The sequence below is a fragment of the Seriola lalandi genome, unplaced genomic scaffold (assembly GCF_002814215.2).
Source record: "Seriola lalandi dorsalis isolate HSWRI2012SDOR001 ecotype SW California unplaced genomic scaffold, Sedor1 jcf7180002054861, whole genome shotgun sequence".
In the NCBI taxonomy this organism is placed as follows: Eukaryota; Metazoa; Chordata; class Actinopteri; order Carangiformes; family Carangidae; genus Seriola; species Seriola lalandi.
The window spans coordinates 905788-930645 of record NW_019525414.1 but is presented as its reverse complement, the minus strand read 5'-3'; the positions used below and the strand labels follow the sequence as shown (position 1 = coordinate 930645).

At 39.3% G+C, this 24858-nt stretch overlaps 3 protein-coding genes across 9 annotated transcripts in view; 2 read left to right on the top strand and 1 right to left on the bottom strand.

Annotated features, from left to right (window-relative positions):
* The first annotated feature begins 1716 nt into the window (after positions 1–1716).
* Positions 1717–9409, top strand: errfi1b (ERBB receptor feedback inhibitor 1b). Its single transcript, XM_023427408.2, has 4 exons — positions 1717–1883; positions 5097–5258; positions 6015–6094; positions 7060–9409. The coding sequence occupies exons 2-4, from the start codon at positions 5212–5214 to the stop codon at positions 8076–8078; spliced, it is 1146 nt and encodes a 381-aa protein (XP_023283176.1). The 5' UTR covers positions 1717–1883; positions 5097–5211; the 3' UTR covers positions 8079–9409.
* A 481-nt stretch (positions 9410–9890) lies between these two features.
* emc1 (ER membrane protein complex subunit 1) lies at positions 9891–20844 on the bottom strand. The gene is made up of 22 exons (XM_023427512.2): positions 20711–20844; positions 20106–20233; positions 19938–20003; positions 19758–19851; positions 19543–19671; positions 19022–19148; positions 18705–18854; positions 18330–18497; positions 17844–17915; positions 17374–17472; positions 17110–17206; positions 16344–16460; positions 15281–15480; positions 14923–15072; positions 14459–14620; positions 14095–14214; positions 13517–13654; positions 12491–12664; positions 12075–12285; positions 11804–11888; positions 11587–11716; positions 9891–11146 (listed from the first exon to the last, which is right to left on the bottom strand). Exons 1-22 carry the CDS (start codon positions 20800–20802, stop codon positions 10967–10969), a joined length of 2889 nt encoding a protein of 962 aa, XP_023283280.1. The 5' UTR covers positions 20803–20844; the 3' UTR covers positions 9891–10966.
* A 1670-nt stretch (positions 20845–22514) lies between these two features.
* Positions 22515–24858, top strand: part of ubr4 (ubiquitin protein ligase E3 component n-recognin 4) — a 54209-nt gene continuing 51865 nt past the window's right edge. For all 7 annotated transcript variants that reach the window (XM_023427482.2, XM_087179705.1, XM_087179704.1 and 4 more), the window contains exon 1: positions 22515–22647. In XM_023427482.2, the coding sequence (XP_023283250.1) occupies positions 22523–22647 (125 nt within the window). In that variant the 5' untranslated portion in view covers positions 22515–22522. The remainder of the gene's footprint in view (positions 22648–24858) is intronic.

Below are 24858 nucleotides of genomic sequence, written 5' to 3'. Positions count from 1 at the left end.
TTGCAGCAATACGAGGATATTACATGTGGTGTGTTTATTTTGTGGGTTTTCTGATTTACAATGGGTTATAGGTATAAGGCACTCCTTAATCCATATTTGAGGCTGTATAGGTTTTATTGGAGTATAACACAGTGGAACAGGAGAAGGAAAGAACGAAGGGAGTTCACTGGGTCATTTGGCATCACTCTTGCACTTTTATGAGATGGTTATTTTATTCATTGCTTTACAGTATTTAATGTGTCTATTTGTCTGAGGATTTATTAGAACTGTTATGACAGTTAAAACATTACTTGGCAGTCTGGAGGACGACTGTAGGCTCAGTGTGGTCTGGACTTTGTGGTGAAAACAAGAATGGCCTGCACTCACTTCCCTGTTATTTTCTGGTAAATGGCCTCCTGTATTGTCCTTCAGCCTCTCTCAGCGTGGGTGAAGACAAACACAGACAGTGAACTCCTATGTGACATGCAGGCTTCAAAACATGTTCTCATCCACCATGATCAGGCTGCCAATCTTGTACTTGTTCCTCTCTATCAGCCCCATACTGTACTCATGCCAGAAGACACCCACACACTCTTTGACTCCCACACAGGTCAGACCAAAATTGTTTACTGTGTTATGAAGGGCAATTTCCCATCCACTCATTCATTACACAATGCAGATAAACATGATTCAAATTCTGATTTTGAGGGTCGCTGTTTCACTTTCAGTTATTGCATGTGTTTGCATAGGGGAAATATTGTTTGCAAAAACTGGAAACCTGTCTTTCTGACATGAACATAAATTATCTTATCTTATCTTAAATGTAATGCTCCATAGTTTTCAGATCAGACATTTTGCTAGTCTCAGTGCTTTGAAGTAGTCACATGTCTATCACGGATTTCCTCAAATGTTCTGTTCCATTGGACGTGAGGACATATTTTGTGGATAATGACAGCCACATCTTGGTGATTTTCTATAGGCTTATTTGACCCATATATTGAACAAAAAATCCACCAGGCTATAACTTCTTCTCTGGTTTACAGCAGTGGAGGCTCAGATTCTTTAAATACTCCACTACGCTACTACGCTATTTTTCCCCATACAGGAATGTAATATATGACATATCTGTCCCCATATCCAGAGTGATGTTGCCATAAATGTGACCTATAAGGGGAAATATTATTATCACATATATACATCCTCTGGATACTTGAAGATATAAGTTTATCATGTAAATGAAATACCCATAGTAAAATTTGTATATGTATATTTATTCATATCTATGTGATTAACTTTTTCCATAGAACACATGTTTTCTATTTTAAAAAATATATAAAATATATATTTAATTCATTTATGCAAGTTTATTGAAATATATATGTTGTTTTTCTCATTAATTTTAAACATGTCTAACTTCATATTGTAGGAAGGTGGTGTCGGACCCTACTGTTTATAATATCATACATGGGGATGGATGGGATGAGGGATGATTTATGTAACACCTGTCTACAATATAAGCATATATACATATATGTTTAAATTAAAAATGTATATTTCATATATGGAAATTCAATACATGTACATATATTACATTTGCGTATGGGATCCTGCGGTGTTTAATTCTTCTTGACGGTTTTTGTTTTTAGGTGTATTTTTCCCCTTTAAGGCGCTTGTGGGCGGAGTCACAGTGATGTGCCCCGGGTGCTGGATGCATTTATAAGGAGATGTGGAAAAGCGCGTCACTCTGACAAAATGAGTTTCACCTCCCAGCCTTGTTGATAGAGGAGGGATGTTGCACATGGTTGAGTTTTGACTGGGAGTCAGGATTATATTCAGATTTTCTCACATTGGACGGGACCTCAGCCTCAGCTTCACGTGATTGAGACGCTGTCTGTGTTTTCATGGTAAGACTTCCTTCCATACAGCCATGAAATTCATTCTGTGAATCCATGTAAACTGTTTTAACCCACTTCACCTGAACGCGCAGGAGTGGTGTTTGTATGTGAAGTGACCGGGGGAGCTCTGGTTTAAAATGACATTCAGAGAGCAACATTGGCTGATGTTCTGTCTCTAAAGGAACTTTACAGTTGAATGTAAAAAACAACCGTCGCTGGTCGTTGGTGAAAAATACAGTACCGGTGTTGTTTCTGTGAAAAGAACATGTAGTTGAGGCGTTTGGTGACAGATAAAGTTTGTCCATCTGGTTCATTAGCCTGTGAGCAGCGGGAGACACTGCTCCGCGAGCCGCTGAGTGATGTCCACCCAGAGAGCCCATCGAGGCGGGATGGCTCTGGGAGCGCGCGGCCTGTCCCCAGTGAACCGCTAGTGGGCGCCAAAGAGGGATTCAGTCAGTGGCAAAAAGTGTAGTTGGTGTGTGGTGTTTGTGTATCTATCTATCTATCTATCTATCTATCTATCTATCTATCTATCTATCTATCTATCTATCTATCTATCTATCTATCTATAGACCTGCTGGCTTTTTCTACCACAAACACATACTGAACCAACTTCAAACAGGGGTCTTATTAATCTTAACAGAGTTTAAATGATTCATACCATAACAAACTGCATTACCATCACTGAGTAAACTATGTAGTTCATAAATAAAATGAGCCGTTCCCAGAGACCAATGATTTACCAGCATCAGTCTCACAGTCAGAAGGATTTAATTCAGGATTCAACGTGTCAGATTCAAAGGCATCCACTCCAAACTATGTAGTGAAATGTAGCGTGGCATACTGATGATTAGAATTTAAATAGAGTAAAAAGAAGAACTAGAAAAATATATGTTGTAGAAAAATTCAAAGATTAAAAATATAAATATATGTTGTAGAAAAATATTCTCATTATGTGGTGAAGTGAACAGCTTGGCCCTGTCACACCGACAGCACAGGCCTCACACGCCTGACATGTTCAAAACCAATACATGTAGAGTACACTGTATGTCTAAGGCTTTGTCACATCTTTCCTTTAATTACAGCATTCACAGTGGTCTATTCAGGTGATTCTTTTCATCTTTTAAGTCACATACCACTGCATTTCTCTCCAGTACTGTGACCTATTAATGTTGTGGTGAAAATATTTACGTAAAAAGCACTTGGTAAGATTTCTGTACAGAATGCTGTGAGTGTAGAGTTTACAGCAAGTAGTTGTAATCAGGTGAAGTAAAACACAGATCATGTATAAAGGTCCAGTCAGTGAATGGCCTGTTGCCTGAAAGCAGAGAGGTGGGGACAGCCAAGGACAACACATCAAGGCTTCTGCATGAGACAAACAAACAGCTTCTTCTGGCCCCCTGGTTGTCCTTCCAACAGTGCCCATTCATGCAGGGGATTTGTGGCACCGGCTCATACCTTGGCCATGTCTGCTCGTCTCCATGGCGTATCTTCAGTCTCAACCTCATGGGAGAGTTCACTTGGATTTTCAGGCTTGTTTCACTGTGCACCAAAGTGACACAAAGGCCCATTCATGCCTGAGAGTGGCTCCATTCATGGACACTATGTAATTGCCGGTAGAATTCATAATTGTTCAGCGTCTTCCATCTCCGAGGTTCACTGGTGGAAATGACGCCACATTCGGTTGTTTTAAGGAGAACATGAATATTCAAATAGATGCATGGGTCACTGTTTTGTTTGTAGTGGGGTTTTTTTGTTGCATTATTCATGCTCCACATTGTTTGCTTCCCACATTGACTGTAGACCTATCAGTGGTGTGTGTGTGTGTGTGTGTGTGTGTGTGTGTGTGGAATATAGAGTGTACAGTAACTTTAGTTTAGTGCGCACATTTTATTGTGAAATGTATCTTTTTACCGTTGGTAAGGGCAGTAAGTGTCTGTTTGTATCTGTATCATATGTATTGTAGCTGTGGGAGGCACAGTATTGTGGGTAATTTACGAAGTAAGAATCCTGCTGACACGAGCTTCAATCGGTTTTAAACCCCTTCAGTTGTCAGATAGTATGTTTAACCCAAGATGCCCTTCACATAAAAACAGAATGACCTTCACCTGATCCAGAATACGTGTCCATTTTAGTAGGAATCCATGTCATATCAGGAGACAGGAAGCAGCCATCATATTAGTTAATATTAAAATCGTGGTATTTCCTTCTTTGGCTTGACATGTCCTTATTTTACATATTAGCTATTTAAACAGAACGCAACATTATTATTATTATTATTATTATTATTATTATTATTATTATTATTATTATTATTATTATTATTATTATAAGATTTCTTTTATTAGTTGCAGTGTGATGTGTTTAAATGTCCTTTTTTTTTTTTTCTCAAGAAATAAATGAGTAAATCAAAATATATTAGGAGCCACAGCCAAATATGAATCAAACCAGCTTTTCCGTGAAGTGTGCGTGTGTCAGCGTGCTGGAGTATGTCATTCAGCATCACAGGAATGCGGCACAATTAGTCCCTGTTGTGAGGGCGGATACTGCAGGGTTTCATGGTCACAGGGAGGAAGGAGGATGAAGAGTGCTGCCCTCCCACTTCTGACCCAGAGGTTGTGTAATAGCCTGCTCATCAGACAAATGGCTTTAAGCTGGAACCACAAAGAGGTACAGACACAGGCAGCTGCCAGAGCAGACTGAAGTCATTTACTGGGCTTTTGTTGAGGCTCAACTAAAACAGCGCCGTGCTTCAGGAATCTAAGTTATTACTTACTGTTCCTACAAATAGTCAAGACAAAGTGAAGATGATCTTTCACAAAAAGCTTTTTCTTTGCTCGGTTATGTTTCAGGGCATTCCAGCCTTTTTCAGAGTGAGAGAGTAACAGGACAGAGTAGAATATAAGTTTTTAATGATCAATTATTTAATCTACAGGTGATATATGTTTGTGTTTCACGCCTCTTAAGTATTTGTCCTGACCTTTGACCTGCCTGGTAGGACAGGAGTATGCAGCTGGGTTGACTTCCAGATGTTTATGAGCATTTTACATTGATGGAGGTATGACCAGAAAAAATGGAGGGAGTGCTCTAATGCAACAGCCAAATATGGAGGAGTCATGTTTTAGTGTTTAAAGCTTAATTGTGACACTGCAGTAACGTCCAGGCGTGAATGTCCAGGTTCTGCTGTTGCTCAGGAAAAGATTTTCTGTTTCTCTATTACAGTTTACCACTGGCCAGAATGAAGCTGTGATGGGTCTGAAGCAGCAGACGTGTGCTGGAGCTCTACCAAACACAACCTTCATGATTCTTAAGAACACAAGCGCCTTTCTGCCACAACATGGCCAGGAGTCACAGTAACGACTGGGGACAGCATGACCTGAACAGGTACGCAGACACCGTTCTGACACTGACACTGACTGAAAACAAGAATTGCAAGACTTTATTTTATAGTTTATCATTACTTTTACCCTCATCATATAATATCAGGAATGATTCCGATGTTGCATTTTCATATTATTTTTGCTATGTTTGATGTGTATAGAGACAAACAATAATAAGATTTAACAAGTTCAGCACCTCACACATCCAAAAACGAATCTTTGAGATGATTTACAGGATGAAGACCTGCCTGCATTTTAAGCCATCTGACATCTCACTTTAAATTACTCCCGAGACAATGCTTTAATGTGCCTGTGATGAGAATTCATCATATTCTTTGATAAAGTCAATTTTATTAAAAAAGCCCAAAGTCTCAATTTTGACTTTAGAATCTGTACATTACACAAGGCCCTCCATCCTTAGACCACTGACATCAGATAAGAGACAAAAAAAAGTGTGTAACTGGGGAAAAAGGGAAAAGTTAGACTTTTACTAGATGTTACATAGATAGAGTAGATAGTATTAACAATAGTAATGAGAATTATAGCTAAATAATATGAAACAAAATGGCAATATTAGGTAAATAAGGAGCAAACATACCTGATGAATATGCCTCAGAGAAGATGTCTGCATTGTGTCAATACATAAAGATGAACAGAACATATATTCTGTTGTACAATGACTTACTACAGATTATGTGCAGGAATGATTTACACACATGCACAGCTCTGTATGTATTTCTCAACCTGTCCTGCTTTGCAGAGTGTGCTTTGGCCTGAGTGCTGATATGGAACACAACCTGACGGAGCTTCAACAGCAGCAAATGGCCAAGGAATTTAACTGTGAGTCTTTTACATGATACTTTTACATATAAAATTATTATACAATAATTTTGCCACAGGTTACTAATTGAAAACTCTTTACAACTAACATGGATACATATGGCACGTATGATAGTTTAAATATATTGTGAATTTGAGTTAATACGTCTTAGGTACATTATAATCATTTTTAGCTGTAATTATTGATAATTGCAGAAACACGTTTTAAAGTAAAACCAATAAAGACACATTGATAAGATTTCACAGCAATTGTGTATTTTGAATTGTGCAACACTTCAAAGTGTGCTAGACATGTTTGTGATATAAACCATTCATTTTCTTAATGTTGATATCAATTTTACATCAATTTTCCAGTATAATAGATTCATATTCTTAAGTTTGTTTAAACCCCTGTTTGCGTAAAAGCAGCGTGAGGACAGGGTTAGGTGAATTTGTCATCACTGGACTGAGAGGAGCGGAGTGAAGGAGCAGGGAAAGCTATCGCTGCTTGGTCACCAGCTGTTCCTGCAGTCAGGGGCACGCCGGATGTTTCCACAGAGAAGGTTATGGGAAGCTCCGTTAAGATTGTGGCCGGCCCCACAGATAATGATGATTCCTGTGTTAATCAGGGTGTTGTGGCTGATGTTTGACGAAGAGGGTGATAGGTTAAGCAGTTGTTTTCGACATGTTTTTACTCTTGTTTCCTGTAAGATATCTTCATCTTTTTTTTTTTTCTAAGGAGAGTGGGCAGCCCACTCCCCGTGGTATTTTTCCCTCCTACACTATCACTACACTCTAGTTAAGAGTTTTTTTCTTATTGCAAGTTGTTTTCCATGTTTCTTCCTCTGAGAGTTGTTTCCACTCTGAAGGAAACAACAGGGATAGGAAAACCTTTTATACCAGAGCAGGGGTTTCTTGATGTACAGTACAGTTTAGGATGCCATGAGGACACTGGTTTAATGCATGATTCTTTTTCCCTTTCACAGCCAATATTTCCCTCCTCCAGTCTCCTTTCTACTCTGATACTTATCGCCTAACATCTAATAACATACTGCGGCTCCATGAGGGAGACCAGGTGGTCCCTTCTTCCCAGAGACGGACAGTATTTGGGGGCCTCCAGAAAGAGGCCAAACCCCTGCCGCCTCTGCCTGACCCTGAGGAGCTCATGTCGGATGAAGCTGCTGATAATGAGGTGGAGTTTTTTACCAGTGACCGACGGCGCCTTTTGCCCAAAAGTTGCCCCAAGGCCGTGTCCAGGGGCAGTAACAGAGACTGTGGCCAAGTTAATCACGCCTACCAGGAGAGCTCACTGCAGGCCGGCAGTTCTGAGATTGGCTGTATGGCTTTCTCCTGGCCAGGCAGAGAGGACAGACCCACAGGTAGAGGAGGTGGGTTTGGAGCCAGCAACTGGGCACCTGGTCTCCACAGAGAAGACCACCAACATGTGGCCTCAGCAGCTGGGGATCCTTTGTGTAGCAAACAGCCAGACCTACACCAGGCATCTAGATTTCGTTATTCCTTCTCAGGCCCTGCTTTCCAGCCACACAGCAGCACCACAACCTGCCCCACCGACAAGCCTCAAATCCCTCCTCGTATCCCCATCCCACGAAAACCTCAGGCTCTCTCACAGACTGTGAGCACAAACGAGGAAGACAAGCCTCCCAGAATTCCTCCAAGGGTCCCTTTAGTCCCGCCCTGTCCACCACGTACTCCGAGCCCCAAAAGCCTTCCAATTTATATCAACGGCGTGATGCCTGCCACACAGAGTTTTGCTGCTAACCCAAAATATGTGAGTAAGGCATTACAGAGACAGCACAGTGAGAGGTCGGCACCTGCAGCTCACTTTTCTCCCTGCATTGTTCCCATTCTGAAGGACGGCAGACAGGCCAGTGCCACACACTACATCCTCTTACCGCCGGACCGACCGGCGCACACAGACAGACGGGGGACGCTCCTGAGTGAACCGACCAGGACGGGAAGCTCCAGTGTCTGGCAGCACAGATAGAAAACCCTCACTACTGTCACTGACATCATGAATAACCATGCTATACGCTATACAGTGTGAGAAAACATCTTCATGCTACATATGCATGTCCAATGTCATATTGATGTTATTTTCAGTGACTGGTGGAGCACACTGTGAGGCAGCTTTTAGTGATGTACCTCTAGTTCATCCCAGAAAACATCGTAACATTCCAGGGTTTTCATTGACAGTGGAGAAATATTTACCTCCTATCAAGAGTTTCAGTTTTGGTAACTGGGACACAGGGAAAATGTCTTCTCACTCATTTATTTGTAGGTCACAGCCACATCGTCATCGTCGCCAAATGAAACGGAGCTGATACTACATTTCTTAGAAGTGAGCAAATAATTACTGTATGTACGAGCTGGGCTTGTACATGTGTTTTTGTGATAATGCTGCTTTAAATCATGAGTAATAATAATGTATAGACTTAATGTTTTGCAGAATCATTCTCACATTAAGATGATTTATGGTAAATGTGACCGTGAACAATGTGGCCAATATTGGAAGTTTTGAACAACACTGATATTAAACAGTTCACCTGATAAAACTCTTTCTTCATAAACTGTCAGTGGATTCTAGTCAGTTCCAGGATTTATGTGTAAGTGCACTTCATTTTTGTTCAGCAGCTCTCACAATCAAAAAGCTGATCTTGTCATTCAGTTACACCGAGCTACATTCTACCTGCAAAACACTCTACATGATCATTTCAGGCATTGATTCATTCAAAATATTCTATTCTCATGTTCAGTGTTTAATTGATTCAAGGGTAATCAATGTCAAGAGACAACCAAACTCCAGAACATATGACTGAAACCTACCGTCACTCTAACACTGATTTGATTGACAGGTCCTTTGATACACACATGAAGAACAGTAGCCAAAAACTAAGTCATTGTTTTATGATGCTGGTGAAGGTTTTACATCAGCTGTGTTTACACATTTGTAAAAGAGGCCCTCATTTTCAATTATGATGGGATTACAAACACTAATACTAATCATTAAGGTAAACAGTTTAATAATGTGTGTAAATTTAGCTCGAATACTGCATACATGGTCAAAAATTTACAGGTTGGACCTTTTTAATGATTCCTCCTGTGTCTGTGTGTGGGCATGGAGATCATGTTACATTTACACTGTTGAAGTGCAGACTCACATTTACAGCCTTTGTAATTATACAGTGGCTTCTAAGTTCTCATGAAGGTTGTGTGTGATCTGATCTGAGGCTGTACGTTCATGTTGTGTCAAAAGTAAATCATTGTAAAATTGTGTTTTTAATCTATTTATAGAAATAAAATAACTTATTCGTCCTATGATTGATTCAGTGTTTTTTGGTTGGTGATCTCTGCTTTGTCAATATTCCCTCTAGGACACTTGGGTCTGCAATAAATGGATCCTTGTGAAACGAGAAGACAAACATCAGCTTATTCTTTTCCCAGTGTTTTTGTGCCATAGGAAACTATAGATAAGAGGAAACATTCTAGAAACTTTTCATTGACCATTGTACCATTGAGTATTTCACTTATTCTGGATTTACTGATTTATTGATGAGGTATTTTTTAATGACTTTAGTTGCTCTTGCTGGTTTATCTTTTCAAAAGTGTATTGCAACCTACACTCGGTAAGTACAAGTGACGATATTACCAATACTTTTCTTCTGCACCTAGATTGAGTAAAAAAGATCATGTTTACTTCAAAAACATCCAATCTTAATCCGACATTTCAATGTTTCAACAAATATCTTTCACAGCCTCTCAGAAAGTTTGGGAAAGCAGAGAAAACACTGAAACCGAGTTCTGAGACAAATTTTAATGGAGCGTCAACAACAGCGGACATTGGATCAAAACTTCTCACAAACATGAGCAGCATGAGTGGCCATTTTCCTTGGTCAAGCGCGTGATGCTGGAGACAGTACCATGGCGCCTTTGGAGGGAGAGTCTTCAGGAAAGCAGAGAGAACCATTTCTTGTCCATGCTACTTTATCTCCTCACACTTCATACTCACAGTTCATTTGCCATCAGACCAAATGGCATTTGGGTATTACGGCATTTCAGCAGGCTAAAAGTACAAACCATATAAGCATGATTTTGTACCAAATCATTATTCACGTGTTGTATGTCTTCTGTCTCTCTTTTCTCTGACCTCCACATTTACCATCACTCTCTCCATGAATGCACTAACGAAGCAGAGATGGAACGAAACACAATCTTGGAAAAAAAAAAAATCTATCATTGCTGAAGTATCTAACTTTTTCATGTGTTCATAAGAGCAAACAGGTGGGCTTCTCCCGCTCTGAGGTTCAGCTAGGGGCAGTGTCTACATTCTCCAGAACCAGGTCAGAAAAAAAGGCACCAGTCCATAGTAAAACACAGCGATCTGTTCTGCTCTGAGGAAGACTTCATGCTGAAACAGGTCAGCAGAACTGCTACGTGCCTACGGAGTGTAATAAATTCATCTAAAAAGATCAAAACCTTTTTTCCTAACTTGGTTCTGGAGAATATAGACACTGCTTTTTCTTGTTGGAAATTCCAAACTCCACATTTTAATAATCTGTTTCATTAATTTGTAATTAGTTTTGTGTTAAACATTTAATCAAAGTGACATGGCACAAAAAACAATTATTCTACTATGAAATAATCAGTTGTGCTTGCAAAATAAGTTAAAAAATAAACACATAAAACCTTTACTAACCCCTCCAGTCACCCCAACCCCATCCTCCCCTCACCCCTGCAGTTCCTTATGGGCCTTGTTGAACTTTGACCTTGACTTTGTGTTCTTCTAGAGGCACAACTTCAGCCGTCTCATCTCCTCGGGCTGAGGTCCTTCACGCAGCCTCGGGGGCTGTCAGAGATGGGATTTCCACAATCACTTTACCGCCAGGCTCGGTTGAGCAGTTTGACTTCTGCCAGGCGTTTGCTGATCATGGTGGCGAAGAAAAGAGCGAAGAGCACGCTGCTGATCAGCATGTAGTCGTAGTCGTCTTTTAGAACATCAAACTGCTTGGAGGGATACACGCGTGTCTGATAGATGTCCAGACCATATGCAACCACCTACAAGGAAAAAGCTAACATTAGCACACCAGGGGAGAAAACAGTGTGTTGACTTTATTTTACCTCTTTTGGAAAATGAATCATTACTCTGGCTGTTCAACACAAATAATAAGAAAGTAAAAATAAAACAATTATATTCTTCATTCATTTTATCCTAAATGCCAGAAATCATTTGTCTTATTTAATGGAAAGTAAATAACAACAACAAACTAGTGGCACTGGTGATTAAGATAATTTAATCATGATGTTAGAAGATAAAACCACAAATGACTGGATTCATGTTGCTTGAGAAAAAGTCTAATACAGTGGCAGCTCAATAAAAGCTTTCAAAACCATCTGTCAAAACATTGTATCACAGAGCAGACAACTGCTAAAAAAAACACGTCTAACTTGATAGTCATCATATAATACGTAGGTCAGTGCTGTGGTGGCAGACTCACCAGACAGGTGGACTCTAGCCCAGAGGGGGCAGTGTAGATTCCTCGCACTCTTGATACAGTCTGATTGTAGTTGATGAACCACTCTGTGCGGATCAGCAACTCTGGTGCATACGGTATGAGATTCTCTTCACTGGAGATTAAGTGAACAGGTTAGACGGATCGAGAGGAAGAAAAAGAAAATCAGTGAAATGTTTTAACCAACATGTGAAGGGCTTACCGGCTTTGCTCAGACACTATTTCTGGCCTCCGAGGGTCAAGGAACATTTTGGGTAATGACAAAATCCCTCCAGATGGCAGGCCAACTGTGACAAAGCAAACCCAAAGAACTGTTTAATAAAAGGCAACGGGCCAAACAATGCTGACAAGACCTTTTCATTTATGTTTCTCATGAATAAAAGAAATAAATAAGCTGGGTTATCCTCAAAACTATCTCTAACTGTAAAATATGTGGCAGAAAGCAGAACAACTGCAGAACAACTCAAACTCACTGAGCAGATGGCGGCTGGTGATGCCCTTCTCAGTCAGAGTGGCTTCCATGGTAGAAATGGAGGAGGGGAAGATGTAAGATTGCTGAAGCACTTGTGGAGCATGTGGCCGATCAAGTGAGCTGAACACGGTGCTGTTGTAGAGCTCCATTCCTTCATACAGCTCAATGACTGAGAACTCGTTCCTGCGAGACTTGGTGCTCCAGTATTCGTACTGTGGAGTCAAACAGAGGCAGGAGATCACATGACGCTGTTGATGTGTTGAACACTCAATTACAGTGAGGGTATTTAGTGATTTTTATACAGCGACCATAAGCTGACACCTTATTCTTATTGCAACCGAGCAACAAAACAACAGATTTATTGTCTTGTCTTTATTTGTGCCGTTAAGAGTGACTGTAGCTGTCACTAACACTCACCACCACCCAGTTTTCAGAGTGTACGACATGCACCGGTCCTCTGGCCTTTCTCTGAACAGCCTCGTGGAAAATGCGGCCAGTCACACCGTCAATCAACAGGATCCCAATAAAGCTGCGCTCCTGATGCAAGTCTGTGCTCTCAGTCACCACCGCTAGCAGATTAGGGTTCAAGTACTAGAAAGAAAAAGATGAATTCATTTATCTTTATCAAAGTTGAAAAAAAATACACTTTTTGCGAATGGACACAAATTCAAAAACATTTAACTCAAAACAGAGGTGTGTTACAATTACATTTTTCCAGGCATGTTGAATATAAACAACCACAATGATCAGGTGTAACGTTTACATGTAAAAAAGCATCTGTCTTCAATTACCAAAAAAGGCTTTTTATGAAAAATTAATTTAAAAATAAACATGACCCACTGAATCACAAAATAACAAAAGGTGATCCTTGCTGTGTCTATGTTCATACACTGGTGAAAACTTATTGGACAGATGATTGGAATTTCTGGATGTCCTTCCTTTCCTCTGCAGCCACCCTCAGGACAAAAGTTCTAGAGTAGGTAAAACAGTGTGTTGTTCATCCTGTGTGACACTTTTCTATTGTGAGATGTTGTTGTGAACCCTGCAGCCTTCAGAATGACTTGATGGAGCTTTGGAGTTTTGTATTGTTACTGTACATTTTAAGCATTCATGTGAAAATGCGCCTAATTATGAGTCCGGGAGTAGAATGATTATTTGCATACGAGTCCTAATAGAAAAAACAGTGTTGATTCTTCTCAGTGGAGTGAGCATGAGAGTGAATATGATTCGTGGGGAAATAGTAGCGTGACGAACAGTGTTCCTTGGAAAGATGAGTTCTCAGTTTACATCAGAGGACGGGGAGTGACTGTCTTTATGACTGTAAGAGCAGGCAGAACACCGGCAAAATCCAGCACAAATAAGAACAATAGTATCATTTATAAACTTTCTCAGTACTCTTTCTAAACCACATTATTAGTAAGGTTTTAGGGGATGTTACGGTACCTTATACAGGACGCTGCGGTCTCCCATTACTCTGCCCTGGGAGTGCACATGTTCATTGGGCCTTTTCCCTTTGACCGACACAATTCTCTGCACCTCGTTTGGGACGACGACCTCCCAGATCAGCTCCGTGGACAAGTCCTAAGGACACAAAATTCATCCAAATTCATTTTTTTCTTCAATCAGTCGTGTGTCATTCAACTATCATAACAACAGGAACAGTGAACTGACTTCAGACTGTAATGTTCATTCTCAGAATATTTTAGGTATTATTCTGCATGTCCACTTGATATTCACACTGAACGTGCAAGACTTTCCTTCAAACTGAGAGACTCTGGAGAAACTTTATCTATTAAGAATTTGTTATTTAGAACATCTTTTAATATTCTTTACTTTTTCCCTTAACTAAAATACTGAAGAAAATTATCACTGCAATTATAAACAATATAATTATTTCATCATCTTTGGCAACCAAAAGCTGAAGCCTGGCGGTGACAAGACTTTCTAAGACCTGTCCAAAACTCTGGGGTCCTGATGTGCAAAGAACCTTGACATAAAGCAGTAAAAAATGGTTGACTTGCCGTTCGCAGCCTGTAACCAGAAAGTCTTCCCTGGCTGGAGTCAACAAGGTAAAAGAATATGGAGGAGGCCATTTCCTGGAGCTGCTGCAGTACATTCTTTGTAGAAGGAAAGGCAGACACCTGGATAAAAATCAGAAGGATGGATATAAGTTTTATAAGCTATTTCTGTTTAGCCAATATCGCTACAGTTAAATTCTATATTTACACAATCTGTGGACAGACAACATTAGTCAAAAAGAAGAACAAAAAGAAGGAAGATCTGAGTCCTTGAGTACTGGTTTGATGGGTATACAAATGGCTTTGAGACACAATCTACAGTTGGTGTAATAGTTATTATTGATCTGGTTTCCAGTTTGGCACTGACCTTGTACTGGTCATCAACCAGAAGTAAGACCTTAGCATAGTCCTGGTCCATGAGTGGCAGCATGAGTGACTGAAGTATTGGCTGAGGCAGAGTGGGTGGAGTGATGTGACTCTTCTTTCCAAAGATGGGGTTAAATACATGGAGTGTGGCCAGACCTGTGTCCTGATCCAAACACAAACAACACAGAACAAAAATGATCAGAAATAGCAAAAATAAACACACCACTTATAGAGTTAAAATTTTCTTTCAAGTGCTGGACACAGCAGGAGGAAAAAGGTATTCAGATTTTGCTATGCATATAAAGTCATGCTGGGTAAAAAAAAAAAAAAAAAAGGTCTCTGCCACTCTATGGGAGTTATAGATCTGCTGATTTCACTGTAAACTTTGTTTATGCTCAAGAATAAAACTGAATCCCACTCTGAAGTTTTTTAACCACAGAGCTCAGAACACTTGTCATTAAACACCTTGTCTTTGATGAGCAGCGTGCACTGTGGGGGGTGAGGGAAGTGTGCAGTGGTCCGTTGCACCATTAGTTTGAAGGCTGCATTAGATGGGATGTCATCCAGGTAGTGCCTCCATAAAATACTGCCAGTCTTGCTGTCAATCCCAAAGAGCTGAACAGAAAAGACGGAAAGGATGGACAGTACAGGAAAAAGTGAGTTTCTGAGGTCTGTTCTGAGTGTTTAAGTTCACTTTAGGCCTGCCTGATCTTAGACAAAATAAACACAATCTAGTTTAACCGCATCTGTGCAGCCCGGCTCGTCTGCCCTGGCACAACTACGGAACAATAACTACATGAGAGCGTGAGCTTTAGTTTCATACTTTCCCAGATGCTGTAACCATAACCATCATCTTCTGCAAGTTGAACTCATCTCTGGACAGGTTCTCAATGGTCACATCGTTTTTAACTTGACTGCGAGGCTTCCGTGCATCGTAGAACAGCTTCCAGAGGTGGCCGATCCAGGCCTGCAGCACGATGAACTGAGAGGAGAGCCTCTTCAGCACCATGGACATCAGGCCGTCTAGAAAAATTACAACCAGATCACACAAGCTGCTTAATGAGTTTCAGTAAATTCAATTCACATTTAAGGATGTAATTTGAGAGTCACAACTTATTAGACCTTGGTCACTGTGGACATGTTGTAATGCAAGCAAATCACAGATGTACCTCACAAAATTAAAGGACTTTATAGATCACTGTGTAAAAACTAATATACAGTAAAACAATACCTGTTAGGCAGAATATTCAACCATTAATAACAGTACATCAAACAGGAGAGTTTGTACAACAATTATAGGCACTAATTGTTGAGGGTTGGGAAGGGGGTGACTTAAGAGAAATCACTTTCAGTCAACAACAGGAGACGCTAACCATAAGACAAGCAATCACGTGTTACTGGATAAGAGCAGAGAAATCTGTTACCTTGAATGGCTGAATCCAAACGCAGCAATAAAAACAGGACAAAACAGAAGAAAGTGAAGCGACCAGCAACCAAGTGATTCATTACCTCAACATTACCCAAGAATTGTTGTTTAACTGGCCATCCGCCTGTAGCAACCGCAAAAATAATAAAAAACCTAAACGATTGAAAATTGAACGCAGGTGCTTGGCAGCTAAAGTAAGGATAAAGGTAAAAGCAACAACTCACAGAACTAAATATCGCTTCTCTATCTCAGATCTGTTAGTCGCTCAGAAATTTGAAAATGATGCAACAGGCTTTACAAATGAACTAAGAGTAGACCACAGTCCTATGTTTGTAGAACATGCAGGAAACTTTGAGAACAATTGAAAATAATAGTTGAAATACTGAATACTAATCCACAGCAGAGATTAGTACTTAAAAATGGAAGTGAGAAAATTAACAGATTTTGGTTTGACATTTACCAGCCTTTTTGCCAAACTCTCCCTCCAGCTCCGCCTGTGTTCCTGTGAGGGGCAGATCTACCATTTCCATAGTTACCACATCAGAGAGGGCCTCTTCTCTTGTCCACATTACACGCCCTGGAAAACAAGACTCATTATTATTCTGTAATCATTCATTCCACTTTCCACACCCTGTCACAGTATGCAGTTTGTGCTGACACTGTCACATTATGACATGACACATTTTTTCCCTTCTCATGCTTTGTGGAAAGGACAAGATTATGTGTACATTATGAAAGCTGAGAGCCTGTTTGTCCACACAGTGGTCAAATGTTGGCAGTGTTTATGATGATTAAGTGGTGGAAATACCAAAAATATTATCATAAGGCAAAGCATGGCTCACCAGCCTTTATGAACTTTGGAGAGATGTACTGGATCTTAACAGTAAACATCATGAAGGACAGACTCACATAAATCAAAAAGTTTCACCTTTGACCATTAGCTGGCTGTGTTTCTCTACAGTACACCAATACACTCCATGCAGACAACTAGGTCTGGACATTAGCGTAGTGGTGGGATCTGGCCAAAATAAATCCCTAGAAAAAAAAGGGTATATTTATTTTTTCTGTTATTTTGTTACTATGACCAAGATTTTCCTTTTTTTTTTTTTTTTTTTTTTTTTTAAAACTTTGGCACCCCTCAGTGGTAGAGTCAAATCCGACACCATTTAGTGCACATCAATACTCTTTCCAAATCTGATAAAGCTTCCTGTTTTTGCTATCCATACCTGGCTGTTGGATGAAAGTGAGTGTGTGGTCTTCTGTCTGCACCATGACCCTATAACCCACAGAGTCGTCTTTCTTGAGGAATGCCTGTACATATAGCTGAAAGACAGAATAAGAATGACTTAGATTGGAAAACCATTGTGAACACCCATAAATCAGTTGCCAAACTAAACCGATCTGCTCTGAAAGTAATCATGTTCATCTTTGTGTAAGAGCCATGGTTGCATGACCAGCCACAGAATCAGTGGGGAAAAAAATCGACATACCTTCTCTGGTTTCCCACCATTAGGATCCAAATTAAAAATCAGTGTTGTGTCTAGAAGTCTGCGTCCAGTCTCTGCACTAAAGAGGTTAAGACTGCAAGCCTGTGGGGAAGAAACAGATATTTATATATATATTTTTATTTATATATATTTTTCACAAAGGTAAAAAAAAAAAAAAAGAAAAAGAAATGGACCCTTTTCATTCAACTTTTCAAAGACATGTTGAATTAAGCACAAAAGAATATTTAAACAATATCAACATCTTAACAGCCATGGAAAAAGCCTGGCTAAGAGGAGTTTCTAAGCTTCAGAATAACATTTGATTTGTTCATCAACTCAATATGACAATCACATTAAGCTCACAAGAGGACAAATAAGACTGTACTAAGCCTGCTGACATATACTGTAATGTTCCAAGAGAGCACAACGAACATACTTTACAAATCTCAAAGGATGGTTTCTCCTTAACTCACAGTTTTATTCTTGGGCGACATGACAGCAGCAACAGTCTTCTCTCCAGTGGTAGCAAATGAAACCAGCATTGCCTATGAATCAAGACAAATTAAATGCATCATCAATCATTTTCACAAACTGTCTCTTAAACTAAAAATGACAATATCTTGGAATGAGACTCTGAGATTTTACTTTTTTAAAATGATAACAAATACTAAATTTTGGAAAACTTCAGAGCCTAAAAATAAGGACATATTTTAAAATTTCCAAATTTAAGAAAATACTAAGAATTTTGTCAACATTTCCTTCCGTAGATGTTACCCTGAGGCATCTGCCTCTGTCAGTCAAATACCTGATAAAGAAATCCAGGTGACATTTACGTTTTAGGAGTGTGACTGAAGCTTTTATCTAGTGACGTACAGTACAAACAAGTAATCTGGATTCTAATTGTCAGGATTTCAATCCTGAATGAGACAAAATTGCAGTGTTGAGAAACAGTTACGTACTGGCTTGAAATCCCTCAGTGTAAGTATCTGACCATTGCTGAGCTGGAGAAGCAGGTAGTGTTCAGGACTGAGCTGAAGGAAGAACTCTGACAGCGGGGGCCGCGCTGGGTTAGGCTGGGTGGACACTAGGGCTGGATGGAATCCGGGGGTAGCTTCAAGTCCCAGCGACTAGAGGACGCACACAAAAAAATGGTAAGAAGCATTCACACAGAGTAATAGAGGAATGTATAAAAAGACACAGTTCTATTGTGTTGGTAGTGAAATGCCGAAAAATGAAAGAAATGGAGCCGTACCCAAACCAGAGCAGAGGACGCAAATGGTCATTTCATAAAGTAGAAAATGTTTTACTGATTCCATTTTTATTTTGGTGAGTACCTGCAGGGGGATTTGGGTCATTTGTGATTGTACGTGTAAGTCAAGCATGTACAACGACGCAGTTGAAGAGTCCACACATGTCAACATCCCCTGGGCGACCACTGCACAGCTGGCCTGTATGTTAGACAGCCATGGAGCTTCTACTGAGATCTGAAGACAACACAAGCACATTAGAAATGTGGTTTTTTTTTAATATTTTGCTTGTTTGGTTTGCTTGATGTATTCATACAATGTTTATGTTTTATTTATGTATCTAAATATTATAACAATTGCAAAGCATTTATATACTTTAGATGGCTACAATAAATTAGGATTACCTGCTTTATTATCTCTCCGTCCTCCACACTGTAAGCAACAACAGTAATGTGGGAATGGGGAACGACTCCAAGTGCATAAACTTCACCATTTCCACCAGAATACACAGACTGGTAATCCACGGTTTCACTGTAGACATAAAAAACAGATAGTTACACACTTTCCATAATGCTCACTTTGATTATAAAGTAAAAGCTAAATGGTTAAATTAAATGTTATGTGCATACCCATTAATTCATTTATGTTTTATTTTTTCTAAATGTAAGATACCTCAATGTGCTTATACATCAGAAATGATCAAAAATATTATAATCTTACCCCAAATACATGCCTACATGTCAGTAATGGATACCACTACCAGCATCTTGTGATATAGATGGTGCATTTACAAAAGCATTCAAGCTAATAAATTGTTTTTTCATCATAAAAGTTTTATTGATGAAGACAAAATAATATTGATAGTATATTGACAAAAACATGGCTTTAAATGTTGATGCCGTAACTTAAAAACAAGGTCATTTACCTTTCTGGAAGATTCTCTATCCATTTTTGATGACCATTAGAAAGGTAATGGAGAGAGATGGCAGTTTTCTTCAAGACAGCCACATGTTTCACTGTGTCTTGCTGTCCAACCAAACATGCTGACTGGAAACTAAAATGTTCCATAAAAGCAGTTAACACCTGATCAAAATAAGGGCAATTATAAACTCAATCACTACCGGTCAAAGACGTAATCACCTGCCAGAATCAAGCACAATCTCCCAGTTCAAACCACCAACATTGATATCCCAGGAGCGCAGCACACGGCCATTGCCTACTACCAGCACCGCATCTAGGGGACAAGAACAGTTTAATGAGTAATCTGCTTTCAGTGGAGGAAGTAAAACCTCTAATCTCAACTGTAATGACAAAACTCACCTTGTCCATGGTACAGAAGAGCGTCAATGTTTCCCTCTGGCCCAGTCTTATCCACATGTCGCCAGACTGTGGCAGACATAGTAAAACAGTCATTTAAGATCATTAATATCATGGTTATGTCTCAGCCAAATAGGACTGTCTATTACAGGAGACTAACAAAGTACTCACAGAGTTCTCCAGTCCTGGTGTTGAGTGCTGCAAAAACATTATTCTCTGTTGCCAGAAGCACCTTTTTGGATGACTGCACATGTGTGTCGAAGTGAGAAAAATGAACCTTGCCTACATACTGTTGCCTCCTGTGTGAATCACAAAAAGAGAGAGGGGCTGTCAGAAGGTCAACAAGCTCATTTATCATTATGGCTAAACCAATGCTTCTATCACTACAAAAACTAAGAAAAAAAAGAAGAAGAAAAGAAGAAAAAGGAAAGGAGAAGAAAAATAAGAAAAAAGACAAATACTGGTGGAGGGTAAACTGGTTAACACCTTGGCTTCGATGGTTCGAGATCAATTTCATTCACGTTTTAACTCTTTGACTTTACTGTACCATTGGTTTCCTAATGGAACAAGCTAACGGCACCTGAGGCAAGCTAGTAAACAAAATTTATTGTGTTCATTTATTCATTTTTTTTTTGGCCTGCTCTCCTACAGAAAGTCCAGCACAAACACACCGGGTCGCAGCTAGTGGCTGTGACAGGTATTAGCATTAGCATATCCACAAAAAACATGACTCTAAATAGCAGACATATTTGGTTCCTTGTCTAGATTCCCCTTACCAGTCAAATTTTCCGACTTGATCTTCAAACACAGCCTCGACAGTGCTGCATAAAATAATAAATTTCAGGCACAACAAAATTAGCTTAGCCATTGCAGCAGTAGCTTTGACATGCTATTCAAGGGGAGGAGGAAGTCGGAAGTTGATTGGTTTCCTTTGTGTCTGCTGATGGGAGGTGGTGCCCCCTTCAGGCAAGAAACGCAGATAGCCCGAATAAATCTAAATCAATGATCGTGAATAGTTGTCGGTGACTAACCTTTTTTTAAACCTAAAGTTACACCTAGCTAAAACTAATGCAGTATAATATAACAGTTTTGCAATAAATCCTCTTTCGTGAAAGTTATGTTATGAAACTGTGTTAAAGAGGTGTTGATTTAACTATATGATAATATGGAGGGGGATTTTGGTGCTGTTGTTGACCTGTAGTCATGGAGGTAGATTTGTCTCAATATTATTTGTTTGAACAGGTCGACAATCCACGTTTAAATGTATAATATGTAAATATAGACACCTTTCACAAATATGAATGTATTCATGGATATGTTTTTATTCGTGGAATTTGTTTGTGTATTTGCAGATCTGTTTTATATTTGCCAGACATTTTTGTGAGTTTAGAAATATATTTTTTGTATTTGTGGAAGGTGTTTTATAATAACAGATTACACATTTACACACAGATTGTCCATCTATTCAAACAAATAATATTGAGACAAATCTACCTCCTTATTGTAATGCATTATAAAGAAGTGTGTCTGTTGTTTAGTTTTCTCTCATTGACTGAAATGAATGACATGAATTCAGCTTAAATTTTTTAATTGGACATATGATCATTTATGAACATTACAAAAATAAAATTAATTCAAGAAATGTGTGATCACAGACAATATAACTGGGCTATATTTTAAAGTACGTTTTTAAAAGCATTTTCAAAGATTGGCCAGAAAATAAATAAATGGATAAATAGATAATGTGAACATCAGTGAATTCATAGCCTACATGGCAAACCTGCATCCTACTAGAAGTTCAAGTAGTTTTAAGGTAGTTTGCTCAGTGAAGATTTTCTTTTACACTGGAAATAAATTCAAATAGTTTCTATTTAATTTGGAAAGCATACACAAGCTTCAAGTTTGATTACTTCAGTGAGAAATTAAAGAAATTATGGAGAATTGAGATGTTTTTTTCTTTTGCTTGGTTGCTGCTAGTTTTGAATAAAGTCTTGCTATTATAGACATGATGCAGCAATCTATCTAAAATTAAGGTGGCAAGGAATGTAAGTAGGCCTGCTATGATTCATTTTTATTATTGGTCATTATTGGTTCAGAGGGCAATCATGGATGTGGGGGCAATCAATGCAGTCAGAAAGGTCAAGCTGTCATTACTGAAGTCTTAGTGTACCCCAGATTTCAGTGAAATCTGTCCAGTCTTCTAAAACGCACATACACTGTTGATTCACAAAAATATTAAAATGGATATTAAAATGGCTATGCTGTGTCCTTAATACAGATTGAATGAATGAATGTTCTTGAATCAAACAATGACATTAAATAAATGCTGCCAAACTGTGCAGTCCAACGGAAACAATGGCAAAAATAAGTGACCTGTATGTGGTATTTGTGTAGGGAAGCATAGCTTTACTTTTTATGTGCAGACAGGCAATTGTATTGTTAGCACTTATCAACCCTGAAGAGAAATATTGTTCACTGAGGGCAGTCACAGTAATGCTCAGCCCGATTTGTGAGATTGTGAGCGCCCCCTGCGATTTACACTCATAGTTTCTTCTTCCAGTAGCTAGTTTTTTCTAGGGGATTTCAAGATGGCGTCGAGCGGAGGAGATGGGGAACACGAATGGACAGCGGCAGTGCGGCCGCTTTTATCGGCTTCATACACCGCTTTTGAAACGAAAGAGCTACCTCAGCTTATTGGGTCTATAATCAACAGGTAACCGCTTACATGTCAATAAATTGCAGGTCTCTATTTGCTTGGATACTGGTCGTGTTAGCAGGATGGCTAACTTGCTAACTTAGCTCGGGTAGTTAAGTTCTATAGGAAACCTTACCCACTTAGCTAACGTTAGCGGCTAGCAAGCTACCTGGGCTTAACTTGCATTGGCATCGAGTCAGTTGCTGACGTTAGCTAATATGCTAACCTCAGCTAACTTACTCAAAATCTTGTGTAGCTTGCCCATGCTGGTAACTCATTAACGACTTGAAACTAGGCATAGCCAGTGACCGATAGAAGCTGACCCTCAATGTAACTTTATCGTTGTGCAAACGTTAATCGACGTCGCAGTGTAACGTGTAGGAAATTTGCTTCATCATTAGCTAGCTAACACAAACATTAGCCACCAAGCGAACTGGTGGGCCTTCTAAACGGACTGGATAACGTAGCGTTGAAATCGCAACAGTAATATTTGACTACGCCATTTAACTCATCTTAGCTAAATGTGATTTGGTTTGTGTGTTGAGCTTGCCATATCCACTCTACTAAGGGCATGCCCGATGACTGTTTATTTGATAGTTGGCTATCAGTTATAGTTCATCGTTATATGCTGTCTATCTCTGGTTGAACTGATAGTAGGCGGAGATCCTCTGCTGTGCACTCAGTTTTGATGAGCCTGTGATGTGGTCGCCGTTAATTCATTTTCAATCGAATGATAAAGATGTTACTGCGTAATTAAGTGTAAGGCCAAAGGGGTTTGGGGGATTCCGACATTGTGCTAAACCATGGTGAAGGTGGTGCAGTGCCTGTCACGCAGGAGAAGCGTGTCTTTGGAGACGAGTGTTAATTATTGTCGCGGACCTTTCACTGATTTTTCTTAAAGCTATGTTGATTGCGCCCATGCATACATAGGTGGTTATCAAATCAATAGCACCTGCACTGTGTGTTACTCAGGTTGTCACTTGACACTCCTGTTCAGTGGTGACATCAGCTGATCTCTCAGGGCTTTCAAGTGAACAACTTCCTACTGTGCTTAATGGTTTCATTTTCCCAAGCAATAACCAACTTGTAAATATGAGCAGTACTGTTACTAGGCCTGTTAGTTTCGTTTTCAAGAAAACCGAAGAACCAGCAAGTATCAAAAGAAAAACGGTTATTTGGTTGAATTACTCCCCGAGGATTTTTTTACCATATTCACAGTTGTGTAGCTATGTAATAGTAATGTTGGAGAGAATGTAGATCCCTTCCTTTTTAGTTGAGTAACCCCAACAAGCCTGTTTATCACTTGGCCCTAGGTGTTTATGGATAGTACATCAAAAATTCATACCACAAGAAAGTGCAAAAGCCAAGTTTTGCTATTGTCAGCATGAATGATCATGTTTTATCTAAAAACATAAGTATAAGTATTTCCCTAGGAGAGTGGGTTGTGTAATTTTGTGTACATTAAAGAAGTAGGTTTATATTGTTAAAGCTTTAAGTGACAACACTCAGAGTAGCAAAATGGAGTTCTCAAATAGCATGCATGCACTTGTAGTATATTATCTATGTATTACTGCATATGTTATAGATTATCTGGACATGGGTTTAATCACACAAATTTTGATAGATTCAATTGTGACTTTACTATGCAATGCTGCCAGAAACCTGCCTACATGGCAGAGGTTTCACATAACAGAATGTCAATCTTACTGCATATTGTTAGCAGCTACATTGGTTTTATTTTACATACCCTGTTCTTTAAAGACATTATTTATGAGGTCATTGTTTATAATATGGGGTATTCATTCTATTTATAGGTTGTATGTGGCTGTGTTATTTGGCCAAGAAAATAGTTTCTGACAAATGCTATGAATGAATATAGTCAAATCTGACACCCCAAAAGCTTTTCGCCTTTTATAATAATTTTACAGTGAATATTCATTTTTTCTTATACAAAAAAAATAATCTTCAGAGACATCAGAAATACAAATTTATTCTATTTATTCTGATGGACACTTATTAGTTGCACTATCATATTTAAAGCATTTTTGGCAATGTTTTATTGACTTATCAAGAGTTTCCAACATCCTGAGCATGAGAGTTGGATTATGCTGACTGAGAGCTGTAAATTCCAGTTTGACTTTTTTTTCTTAATAACCGAAAAGCCGATGTTTACAACAGATTGGTTTGCAGCATTACAAGTGTGGTGTCTCAGGCAGCAGAGTTCAGTCA

Coding starts and splice junctions, on each gene's coding strand:
- errfi1b (XM_023427408.2), top strand. CDS start 5,212: ATGGCCAGGAGTCACAGTAACGACTGGGGACAGCATGACCTGAACAG. Junction 5,259..6,014: donor GGACAGCATGACCTGAACAG/GTACGCAGACAC, acceptor CCTGCTTTGCAG/AGTGTGCTTTGGCCTGAGTG. Junction 6,095..7,059: donor AATGGCCAAGGAATTTAACT/GTGAGTCTTTTA, acceptor TCCCTTTCACAG/CCAATATTTCCCTCCTCCAG.
- emc1 (XM_023427512.2), bottom strand. CDS start 20,802: ATGGCTAAGCTAATTTTGTTGTGCCTGAAATTTATTATTTTATGCAGC. Junction 15,073..15,280: donor TGGTTACAGCATCTGGGAAA/GTATGAAACTAA, acceptor TTTTCTGTTCAG/CTCTTTGGGATTGACAGCAA. Junction 14,215..14,458: donor TGGTTGATGACCAGTACAAG/GTCAGTGCCAAA, acceptor ATTTTTATCCAG/GTGTCTGCCTTTCCTTCTAC.